The 12,666-nt window shown below is 44.3% G+C and overlaps 1 protein-coding gene across 3 annotated transcripts in view; it reads left to right on the top strand.

Moving 5' to 3' along the window:
• WLS (wntless Wnt ligand secretion mediator) overlaps positions 1-12,666 on the top strand; it is a 134,329-nt gene that overhangs the window by 99,266 nt on the left and 22,397 nt on the right. For 2 of the 3 annotated variants that reach the window (XM_025377888.1, XM_025377895.1), the window contains one exon: positions 7,232-8,170. The exons of the other annotated variant lie outside the window; for it this stretch is intronic. In XM_025377888.1, the coding sequence (XP_025233673.1) occupies positions 7,232-7,341 (110 nt within the window). In that variant the 3' untranslated portion in view covers positions 7,342-8,170. Of the gene's footprint in view, positions 1-7,231; positions 8,171-12,666 lie in introns of those variants that run through there. 3 annotated transcript variants of the gene reach the window in all.

Genomic DNA, 12,666 nt, shown 5'->3' with positions numbered 1-12,666 from the left:
CCACAGGCTTTCATGGACTTCCCCTGGGTTCCTTCCTATTGGTTGGTGGACCACAGTGGCAGTGAATATGCAAAGTCATTCACATTAATCATTTTATTTATATATACGTAGAATTATATGTGTAATCATTTAATGGATATATGTGTGTCTGAGTGTGCACACAGACACACACATGCACATATAGATTTTTAAATTTAGCAAAGATATTTTAGTTACTTTTCCTTCAAGGAACACTTGCATTTTCTGCCCTGGTGCTGCTGTTGCTGTTGCTGCTGCTGCCTTTTCGTGACAGTTTTCTTTTTACCTGTTGCCATAACCAATTTGTGAATCATTCTGGATGTCTTCCCAGGCAGATATGAATTGCAGCAGGCTAAAGTGAACCCTCTGCTCGGAGCAGAAATACCACCTCCCAGGGCTCCAGCAGCAAAGCTCTGCACACATGAAAAACTGTCCAAACCCACTCAACCACAATTCAGGTGGGAATAAGAAGCTGGAGCTGCTTATGAAGTCAGACAACTCTTGATAATAGCTTTGATTTTTGTGTTCTTTTGATTATAAAATTCTTGTCAGAATGTTTTAAAAAAAGAAGTGAGACATAGAATTCCCAACTAGATGACTGTGGCAGAGGGAACACCAAGACGCCCTCACTGCCACCATTCCCTCCTATTTCTGTTCACGCTGAGCATTTGCTGTCTAATGCGCCCACTCTGCTGGGAGCAAAAGCGGCAATGCTGGTTCCGTGTCTTGGCAGCTAGCTACTGTGTGATGTCAGTTTTACTTCTGGAGGCTTCTGAGGTCTCCTGCCCCTTGTTTCACAGGAAAGATGGCTTTGGCTTTTGTTGCCTCAGTAAAGGGCTGGATTAAGTCCTGAGGCCCTGACAGTGGTCGCCCCCTTTTATTGAAGCCATCCCCCTGATTGTACGTTAGATGATCTGCCCACGGCCAACTGGGCTTCTTGATGTCTGAGCACTGATGGGATTGGTCTGTCACATGGGCTGGACCCAGACGCTAAAGCAGGTCTTAAAAGCCTTTCTCCATTCCCCAGTGAAGGTGGGAACCAAGTGATGGACCGTCACCAGCCTGGCACCCCTTGCTCAGCTGTTTGTAGTCAGGTGTCTTCTGTCCCCTGCCTCTCCCAGGGCTATTGCTCTGCCAGTGACCTGACCTGTCCTGGCCCAGTCAATTAAAATCACTTTTTCTGAGTCTTAGAATTCCTGTCACCCCACCATGATAGGGACATCTCAGTTACCTTCTTGGGAAGAACCTTCAGCTTCCTAAATGTTTGCTAGAGTTGCTATACGAATACTACAGACGGGGTGTCCTAAACAACAGAAGCTTAATTTTTGACAGTTCTGGAAGTTAGTCTGAGATCAAGGTATCACCAACGCTGGTTTCTTCTGAGACCTCTCTCTCTGATTTGTAGATACTTTCTCCCTGTGTCTTCACCTGGTCTTCCCTTTGTCTATATCTGTATTCTAATCTATATCCTTTTCTTGTCTATATCCTTTTCTTTCAAAGGACACCAGTCTGTTGGAGTGGGGCCCATCCCCAATTGACCTCACTGTTACTTACTTCTTTAAGAAGGCCCTATCTTGAAACAGTCACATTCTGAGGTTCTAGTGGTTAGAACTTCAATACATGAATTTGAGAGTTTGGGGGAGATATAGTTCAGCCTGTAACACCAAGATTTTACCCCCAAATGAAAAAGTTGTGTTGTGTTCTTCTCCCACTTGCAGTTACTGCCTGGCACTAAGTGTCTGGAGGTGCTTTGGAGGTCCAGGGACAATGGCTCGCTCCAAGCCTGGAATAAATGACCGCTGGGGTTGACAGGCACTGACAGACTGCTGGACCCAGGGTTCCTAACCCTGCCCACCAAAGCCACTCTGCCCCATCTCCCAGAAGGGATCCTCAAAGCTGAGCTATCCCAAGGCACACTTGTTTGCTAACTGAGGGTGTTTTCCTAAACGCCCGTGGGGAAGAACACCAGTGCCGACATGCTAGGCTAGACTCAGCCATGCAGAGCACAGAGGAGCTGCCCTTGCCTGCACCGGGGGAATCTTTGGTGGGTGTTTTGAGCACTTACTACATACCACATACTGTCCTGGGTATTTACTTTCTTTAAAAAAAAAAAAAAAAACCGGCCAGGCGCAGTGGCTCATGCCTGTAATCCCAGCATTTTGGGAGGCCGAGGCGGGTGGATCACACGGTCAGGAGATCGAGACCATCCTGGTTAATGCGGTGAAACCCCATCTCTACTAAAACACACACACACACACAATTAGTTGGGCATGGTGGCATGCACCTGTAGTCCCAGTTGCCCAGGAGGCTGAGGCAGGAGAATCTCTTGAACCCAGGAGGCGGAGCTTGCAGTGAGCTGGCTCGCATCACTCCACTCCAGCACTCCAGCCTGGGTGACAAAGCAAGACTCCATCTCAAAAAAAAAAAAAACAAGAAACCTACCGTTCACCATTTTGTTATCATTTTTTCTTTTGATTAAGATCTTACTGTGTTGCTCAGGCTGGTCTCCAGCTCCAGGGCTCAAGTGATCCTCCTGCCTCTGCCTCCCAAAGTGCTGGGATTACGGAAGTGAGCCACTGCGCCAGCCACACTGTTTTGTTCTTTAACATAACAATCAACACCAAAAATGTAAGGCAGACATATTCTTAAACAGTCCTTTCCATGAAAACAATTTGGCTTTACAAATACTACACTTTCCTGTTTTTCTCATTCTGCTGTGAACCAGAGACTTCATTACAAAAAGTTATCATTTGAACTTAGCTTTGAAGGTGAGTAAGAGAGAGGTTCATGTGGGCCTAGGGAAAATTCCACAAAAAAGGATAGGTCATGAATGTTCTGAACATAAGCTTTGGAGGTAGACACAGATGGTTTGGAATCTTGGCTCCAGCACACATTGTGTATGACCTTGAGAACAAATATGAACTCACGGTGTGGGAGATCCCTGGCTTTCACACTTGGGCAGTGGGGTGTTAATTTGCATTGGTAGTGGTGAGAATGGAGGTAGGTAGTCCTTATTAACATTAGAAGACCTCTAGTGGTACCTCTGATCTCTCCCGGAATCTGCAGTACAACCTCAGAATGAGCATAGCAGTTGTCGTTTTTATTGAAGTGGCCACAGATACACAAACAATTGTCATTAAAATGCTGCCAGTCGTAAGAAGCAGTCTCCAGAGCATGTGGCTTTCTTCGTCCTCATTAGGCATTCCAGGCAGTTACAACCAAGCAGCAGCTACACACCTGTGGATGTGACGCCACACATATGGATGCATTGCTATAGTCCTTTGGGATGAAATCTGTGCCAGACATTGGTCTCATTTCACAAGGTTAGGAAGAAATAAACCGTCATCCAATTGTTAATGAGCTGTGATGAATTGACATCATAACCAGGGAGAGAAATTTGAAGCATTCTTTTCTTTTTTCTTTCTCACTCTTTTTCACCCCAATAAGACACATATCACATTTTCAGAAGGGTTGTTTCTTGTCTTAGATGGGAAGAGACTTTTGAGCATGTTTGTGCACTGAGCAGCAGGAGCCAAGAGAGGGGGAAACTAACAGATGGAGCAAGACCTTGGCAGAAGTAGGAGGTGATGGAATTAGGAGGCAAGTGGAGGGATCTCCACTCAGGCTATGTTACTGCCACGTTCACACACCCATTCCCCAAGGGGGAACAGTTGGCCTTCAAGGTACAATAAAATCACATGTGAAACATAGATTTTGGTGCATGGAGTCCCATTGATCTGGGTCCTCATCCAGCACAGTAGAGAAATTAATTATGCCACAGTAGCTTCACATCATACAAGGAAACACAGGGCATGCTAAACCCCTAACAGTGCATATGGCCAATACTCATAAATAACAGCTCTCCTGTCAGTGCACTGATTTATATGCTATAAATTTGTCAGATACAAAAGCAAAGTAAATATGCTAAACAATTTATTCAAATTATTTTATATGTGGTTTTTTGTTTTGTTTTTGAGACACTCTATCACCCAGGCGGGAGTGCAGTGGCACGATGTTGACTCAATTCAACCTCCGCCTTCCGGGTTCAAACCATTCTTCTGCCTCGGCCTACTGAGTAGCTGGGACTACAGGCACGCGCCACCACACCCGGTTAATTTTTGTAATTTTAGTAGAGACAGGGTTTTGCCATGTTGACCAGGCTGGTTTGAACTCCTGACTTCAAGTGATCCACCCCCTCAGGCTCCCAAAGTGCTGGGATTACAGGTGTGAGCCACCGCACCCGGCTGTATGTGGATATTTTTAACCGTAACGCTCTGCATGTGGACTTCATACCTCACTGGCATTCTCACTGGCTGGTGGAAACTTGAATATTTAAGAAGAGGCAGCAGAACCCAAAAGTTGAGAGCCTGCATCCTGGCACCTATTTATTTGACTCCCACATCACAATTTAGCAGCTTGGGCCTTGGGCAAGTTACTTAGCCTCTCTGTGCCTCAGTTTGTTCATCAACAGAATGGGAGTGATGGTAATAGTGCCTCTGTCTGAGGACTGCTATGAGAATTAAGTGCATTAATATTTGTACAGTATTTAGAACTGTGTCAGGCATGTGATAAGCATTATAACATAGATATCCATTTAAATAAAGAAGCCAAAGCAATTCTGGCTGTTTTTTCAAGCGATCAGTAGGATCATATGCATATTCTAGGATCTGCTAATTGGAGTCATATTTTAAGTTTAAAGAATTAACATCTTTGGTTCAAACTTGAGTAGAATTACTCTCTAGTGTCTATTTCTAAGAAGTCCTCAGGGAAAGGGATTCCTTAGGTAAACGGCTATGAGTGCTAATGGGTCCACTGGGGTCGTCAGGACTCTCTTTGAAATTTTGATGACTCACACAGACATGCAGATCATGAAACTGGCTTTGAAGTTCTGATGGCTAGCCCAGATATGCAAATCCAGACATAGCTTTGACTGAGAAATGTGAGGCTTAGACTGCTTGTGCTTGACTGAGGTGTGGACTAGATGTTGCAGCAGTGAGAATACAAGTTATTGGCCTGGGAGTAGTTGCTCATTGTACAAGCAGTGGTTCAGCTTGGCCCAAAGTAGCCCAGCTAAAGCCTCTCACCAGCCTTACTTGGCATCTGTGCTCTGGCAGATGAATGTGGATGTGCCGGAGGCTGGACTGATGCCCGTTTAATACCTTCTCTACCATAGTCCTGTGGATTAGACCCTTGCCAAAACAGCCCCAAATGCCTTTAGCAGTCCTCTGCAGCAGCCAATGAGCCTGCTTCTGAGGCCAGGGAATCTCCTGGGTAGAGAGCTTACAGGGTGGCATTTAATAATAGGACTTTGGGAGGCCGAGGCAGGTGGATCACAAGGTCAGGAGATCGAGACCTCGGTGAAACCCTGTCTCTACTAAAAATACAAAAAAATTAGCCGGGCGCGGTGGCAGGCGCCTGTAGTCCCAGCTACTCGGGAGGCTGAGGCAGGAGAATGGCGTGAACCCAGGAGACGGAGCTGGCAGTGAGCCGAGATCACGCCACTGCACTCCAGCCTGGGGGACAGAGCGAGACTCCATCTCAAAAAAAAAAAAAAAAAAAAAAAAAGGACTGATTTTGCTGTGCAGCCACAGAGAAATGGGTCTACAATGAGAAACTAGTACTATGTGGCACACGTGAAGGGACCCAGCCAAGCAGCCCGCTGGGCCAGTGGGTGGGAGTGACCTCTGGGGTTCTAAGGCCACCAGATTCATTGATGCCCAGCAGTTCTTAAATTAGCGATAAGATTATTAGTCCTAAGTGTAGGGCCAAGGTTTCTTCTAAGTTATGGTGTGGCATTTCAATGGAAAACAGCATTTAGTTACTTAATTCTGTGCTTTAAATTAGAAAAACTTCAGTTCCAGAAAACATGATACATATAATCTGTGCACAATATAAAAATCACGGACACAAGTTTAACTTTCTGTTCCCCAGCACCCCTCTCCACAAACATCTGTGCACGTATGCACCCCCACACACAGTCGAACTGAGCGTGGTTGTGATTTCCATTTTCCCTTTGTGGTTTTTACGTTCACTTGTCTTATGGCAGGTAGCAGAGTTTTCGAGGTTTCACTGAGAGAAATTTTTTTCTCCTACTAATTTAGAAAAGTCCAAATTATTCCATTTTAGCAGTACAGTGTCCACTGATAATGAGTTCAGAACACTTGGGGCAATCCTGAGGGCAGAAGAAAATTCACAGCACGTTTCTGGCACTGTTTTATTTTCCCGGAGAATAAAGCCTCGCATTGTTGCTAGATGTGTTAGATATGGCTCCTTGCCCAATCTATGGATAGATATAAGCAGATCTTATTTGCCTTCACGTGATGTAGGTGCTTTGTAGTTTATTTTTTATTATTTTAGAGTCAAAGTCTCACTCTGTCACCCAGGTTGGAGTGAGTGGTGCAATCGTAGCTCACTGCAGCCTAGAATTCCTGTGCTCGAGTGATCCTCCTGCCTCAGCCTCCTGAGTAGCTGAGGTTACAAGTGTGAGTTACTGCACCCAGATAATTAAAACAAAAAGTTTTTTAGAGGCAGGGTCTCGCTCTATTGCCGAGGATGATCTTCAACTCCTGGCCTCAAGCAGTCCTCCTACCCCTGCTTCTCAAGTAGCTGAGATTGCAGGCCTGAGCCACTGCATCTGGCTCCTGTTTTGTAGTAAATTATTCACAGCAAATGTGTTGGTGCCTGACAGAGCCATCCGTTGGGAGGTGTGTTATGTTGGTTTAGCCCATCACATCAGTGTTGGCATCAGACATTCCTTTGCCAGCTCTTTTGTGAGCCTACTCCTCAACCCAGGACAATTACCTTGCCTACCTCCCAGCTTCCTCATCTGTAAGGCTGGCAGGTTCATACTGCCTACTTCAGAGGGTTTCTGCAAGGATTAAAGAAGATCACTTACAAAGTGATTAGAATAGCGTCAGGCACAAAGTAAATGCTCATTAAATATTAATGATTACTATGAATAATAGCAGTGAGCTGACTCATGTATCTTCATGACTGTCATCTGGGAGCCAAAAGTGATATTTTTAAAAGTTCTGCAAAGCCCAAGTGAACAGGTTTGGAATTAGCCCTTGTTCTGAATGTTGTGTGCCCTGGGTTTCTCTGTGTGCTCAGAATGTCAAAGAGGGCTAGCGTCAGGGCAGTTGTCCATGAGATGAAACCCAGCTTGCTTCTCCTTCCTCCTTGAACACATCTAACACAGAAAACCCTATTTCAGGCGATCTGGGTGTCCACAGTGGGGAAGAACTCCAGCTCACCACCACTATCACCCATGTGGACGGACCCACTGAGATCTACAAGTTGACCCGCAAGGAGGCCCAGGAGTAGGAGGCTGCAGCGCCCGGCTGGGACGGTCTCTCCATACCCCAGCCCCTCTAACTAGAGCGGGGAGCATGCCAGAGAGAGCTCAATGTACAAACGATTGCCTCGTGGCTCTTAGCTGTGGTTTCTTGGACCAGCGGCATGGACATTTGTCAGTTTGCCTTCTGACGGTAGCTTTTGGAGGAAGATTCCTGCAGCCACTAATGCATTGTGTATGATAACAAAAACTCTGGTATGACACATTTTCTGTGATCATTGTTAATTAGTGACATAGTAACATCTGTAGCAGGTGGTTAGTAAACCTCATGTGGTAGGGCGGGGGGTGTATTCCTTGGGGGATGGTTTGGGCCGAATGGGGAGTGGAATATTTGACATTTTTCCTGTTTTAAATTCTAGGATAGATTTTAACATTCTTTGCAGTCCCAGTCCAAGGTAGGCTGCTGTCATAGTCTTCTCACTCCTAATCCATGACCACTGTTTTTTTCCTATTTATATCACCAGGTAGCCTACTGCGTTAATATTTAAGTTGTCAATAGGTATGTGTCCCTGTTTTGTGGCATAATATAAAATAACTGAATTTCATGAGCTCTATTCCACCGGGGTATTTCAGTTTTGAAACCAAATCTGTATATCTAATACTAACCAATCTGTTGGATGTGGGTTTTAAAAAATGTTTGCTAAACTACCCAAGTAGGATTTATTGTATTAAATGACCTTTGGGTCTGAAAAGCTTTTTTAACCTCTTGCTTAAAACGCGTTTTATTTTGATAAGATACTTCAAATAGCCTCCAAAAGTGTAGATCCAATCATTTAAATAAACCTGTATGTCTATGCATATGTGTACATGCATACCCCCTCCTGCTCAAACTCATACACATGCATGCAGATTATTTTCCAGGTTGAACCTAGGGGTGCGTTGTTGATTGGGAAAATAGGTTTCTGAAAAACCAATAGACTTGATCATCAAATGAAAGTGTTTTGGGATAATATCTATTCCTGGAGAAAGGGTGACATTTTCTGTCCTGTGTGGTTAGCCCCCCTAGACTGGCAATGGATGCTCATATGTGTGACAACAAAGGTGGGGAAAACATCACATGCTTTAGAAGCAGAGCCGTCTCCTGCCCTATTCAGACTTTCCCCAGTAGCCTTCTCATTGTATTTTAACACTTGCACTGGAGGTAGCAGAGAGAAGAAACACTGTTTCCTGTCGAAGGTCTGTGATTTAAATCTGACCTGGCTATTTCCTCACTTATATTCATAAACTTTAACTGCTTACTGGGGTCACAGTGAACATTTCCATCAGTTCATGTATATGGAAGTGTTTTATGAACAATAAGCCACATAAATGTGTTTTTCCTGGAGTCTAAAACCAGTCTTATGAGTAACTTGTTTTTCAGATGCTGAGGTCTGGAGGTCTGGGGTACAGTCCATGTAATTCACCACTCAGCATCCCTAGCCTTCCTTTTCCTGACTTTGGCTTACAGCATGGTAAGCAGTGACAGCAGAAAATACTTTGACTTTGGCTCTTCTCTCTAGACCTTTTCCTAATCTGGTAGACACTGGGTGGTGTACGATCCTGTACACTCAATATCCATTTACTGATCAACCACTGCAGTGCCAGGAATCAAAGGGAGCTGTGCCTCCCAGTCTAGCAGGGAACTCTTGTCCCAGAAGATGGAGGGAACGTTTCTGTATCCCCTGGGTTAGGAAAAGGACCTGAGAGAGGCCTTAAAGAAGAAAGATTTCACCAGAGCCAAAGGGCAAAGGGATCAGCAGTACAAAAATCACAGAAGATGCAAAGCATGGACAAGTTTTGGATAAGGTCGGGGATCAGGCCTGGCTGGCACATAGGAATGGAAATAGCAGATGATGAGCCCTGTGCACCTGTGAGCCAGATGGAGAAGGGTTTTTAATGCTGCAGTAAGAGTTACAAGACTTAGCCTCAGATATTAGGCAGAAGTGATATGATCAGAATGATCACTGGAGCCTGCAGAGGCTGGACAAGCCCAGAAAAGAGATCACAGAGACTGGAACCAGGACAGTAGCAGAGGACCTGGAGGAGAGGATTATTTTGGAGATAAAATGCACAAGGTTTCCATGTTCTGGATGTGGGCTGCACAGAAAGTAAGATCAGAGTCAAATTTCAGGCCGTCGCTGGGGAAGGGAATGGTGGGGTTTCGGACAGAAAGAGAGATTCTTGGATGATGAGTGTCAGTGGATCCACTGCTTAAAGTTCTCTAAGTAGGAGCCCACTCTAGCAAGCTTAGCTAAAAGAGAGACTCTACTAGAACTTTCCTAGCATATATGAAAGATCCGTGGAAGAGTTAAATTAACCAGGAAGATGGGAAGTGGGGCAGCTCAAAGGGCCCGTAGCACCAGGAATCCATGCACCTTTCTCTCACAGAGCAGTACCATTCACTGCTGAGTTTTTATCCAGTTCTTGTCTCTCTCACTTAAAAACTAGGAGCCTTAGGCAGGTGGCTGTCCCTGTGCCAGTCACCTGTGACCAGGAAATCAGGTCAAATGGCTGCTTGGGGCCCACCCTATAGATTGGTGTCCATCTCCAAAGAATGGAGAATCCATTTTGAACTGGGCAAACAATCAGGAAAGATCTAGCACAGTGGCCAAGATGACGAGTTTGGGTTTGTCTGGGCTGGGTTTTAAAAGCCATCTCTTTGAGGAAACGATGAGCTAACAATTAGAACTGAGGGGTCCAGCAGATTGGGCAGCCACCACCATTGAGAAGGAGAAGGACAACTGGGCAGAGCAGCAAAACATCAAGCAGATGCCCACCAAGAGTAGTGAGCCAGACATGGCTATATTCGATAGGAAAGGGGAAGCAGATAAGGTAGATAAATCAGAGAAATGTGGGGTTTCAAAGAAAGAACCAGATTCACAAGGAAGAAAGAAGAAAAAACAACGTTAGATGTCCTGAGAGGTTCAGCAGCATTTAAGGATCCAAGTCTCTTGGATTTGGTGGTTTGGATTTGTGTGACCTTCTTAAGTGGCAAGGGCAGCAGGTAGAGAAGTGGAGCAGAGTCAATGGGCAATTGTGATGGGAAGGAAGGAGGTAGAATGGTTGCTCTGAGAGGAGCCAGAATAAAGTGGAGGCTTGTGTTTTTTAGTCTGCAGAGAAGTGAACTAAGTTTGTAAACCTGAAGGGTGAGATCCAGCCATGAAGGAAAGACAGTGAGGAGCTAATGTAAGCCACAAGCAAAATCAAAGTTTTGGGACCAAGAGTACAAGTTGATGAGTTAGCATTGAAGGAGTGAAAGGACACTTTCATCCTGAGACAGGAGAGAAATAACAAACGGACAGTGGAGGAGAAACTTGAGGTCCAAAGGAGGGGGGTTGCAGTATGTCCCCTGGCTGTTCTGCGTTCTCCATCAATGTGTGGTGGATGTTGGAGTTTCACTAAAGAAGTCTCAGTTTCAAGAATGCAGGTTGGATGCAACCCATTTCAATCAGTGGAAAGAGAAGTGGAACTCCAGAGGTGAGAAATTGCTTTTATTAAGGACCATCAACCTAGAGACAAAATGTATTATTGGCCATGTAAACTAGTTTTATACATTGTCATAATAAACATTTTTCAAGCAGCTTTAAAATATATTATAGGAAAAAAGTATAAAATTTTCCAGGTCTGTTTTTAAAAAATAAGAAAGTTTACCAATACATACAACAGACAAATAAGATTCAATTGCTATATCAAATAGAAAACAAAATCAGTTTTATGTTGGTTATCCCAATGGATTTTCACTATATTATTCCTACAAGAAAATGTCCATAGTAATGAAATAAGTGGTTCCACATGTGACTGCCGAGGGTGGTTTTAACCATTTCTCAGAACTGAGATAAAGCTAACAATTCTGATGCCTGAGTTCAGCCTATAATCTCAGAGCTGATGGGGCCCTTGGAACTCACACCCCTGGGGTCCCAGCAGGTAACTTTGAGAAGTTCAAGAGAAATGTCAGGGGAGGTTGGAGGACCTCCCAGTGTTCACATGGTAGTGGCCACACCGTGGTCTTGGGTCTCATCCTCACCTTGGCAGTTCTAGAAACTGTATTTTATCTACTCTTTCAAATTGAATCAGCTTCCAAAGGCTGAATGGTAACATTGGGGAATCTATAAACTAGAATTTCTGTGTGATCTTTTACAGTAAAGAATGCACATATCTTGTGGCTCCAGCATTGTAGACTTCCTCCCTTCCTATTTTCAGGTAACCATGGAGGCTAAAAGAGGAAATAGAAGGTTTTTGGTATACAAGGAATAAATACACAGATAAATTGGTATCCTTGGAGGAGATAATAATGTCCTAACCCTGTGCCTCCAAAGAAAATATACACAGCTCCCTAAAAAGCGCCTAGCATAGTGTGGGAATTCAATCAGGGAGAGTTGGTGAGTGAGAGAGTGAACATACTTGACTAATCCCCATCTCTCTCTGAGGCGTGACCCTGAATTATTTGGGACCCATCTTCTTGATTCAAGCTGACTCATCAGGATGTCAGTGTAGTTGGTCAGGCTCAACTTGCTGGTGCATCCAGACATTCATGATCCTGTACTTTGTCTTCTGTATTTCAAGGCCGTTTTTATCCTGTAGTGCTCCGGGAACCATCTGACTGCTGCAGGCTTGCTCTCCATCACGTTTTGATACGTGATTGATTTTGTTGTATGAGAATAACTTGGTTTCTGAGATGACATTAGCAACCCCTTTTCCACTGACATCGAGGGGCCTTCTAAGCATGTCTTGAAGTGTTCAGAGCTTGCTGTCTCCTGTGACAACACACTGATCTCTCAGGGAAGAATGCCCTTTGCTATTGAGACCAGACCTTTCCTTTGTGACTTGTACTTATTTGGATTGATGAAACTCCTTTTTGTAGGGCCTGCCCCACTCAAGTCTTCCCTTCCCCAGGCGCAGCATCTCAGCTCCTGAACCCCTCCTCCAGACATGGTTTCTAGAAAGTTCTCCCATTACTACTTACCTGTTAACTGCATCCTAGCTTCCCAATGTTCCAAAATATGATGTTCAGATGGCAGGACTGCTCCAGCTGGCACAGATTAGTGTGAAAATGTCCCTTCCTGTACTAGGGCTTGATGTTCTAGGAAAATGGTACAGGATTTTAAAAAATACTTCTTACTTTTTTAATTCTCATGACCAAGTAACTACTAAAATACTTAGTTTTAAAAATTAATATTACCAATACCTTCTCTGTATTCAGCAATATTTTTGACTTAATGGTAGAAATTTACATATATCCCTGTTATGTATTTTTTCCTCATACACCAGTTAGGTTAAGGGACATCTTTAGCATTTAAAAAAGTACAGTTTGAAAT

This window comes from Theropithecus gelada, chromosome 1, assembly GCF_003255815.1.
Source record: "Theropithecus gelada isolate Dixy chromosome 1, Tgel_1.0, whole genome shotgun sequence".
In the NCBI taxonomy this organism is placed as follows: domain Eukaryota; kingdom Metazoa; phylum Chordata; class Mammalia; order Primates; family Cercopithecidae; genus Theropithecus; species Theropithecus gelada.
Note: the sequence above shows the minus strand (reverse complement) of the source record. Positions and strands in the feature narration are given on the sequence as shown.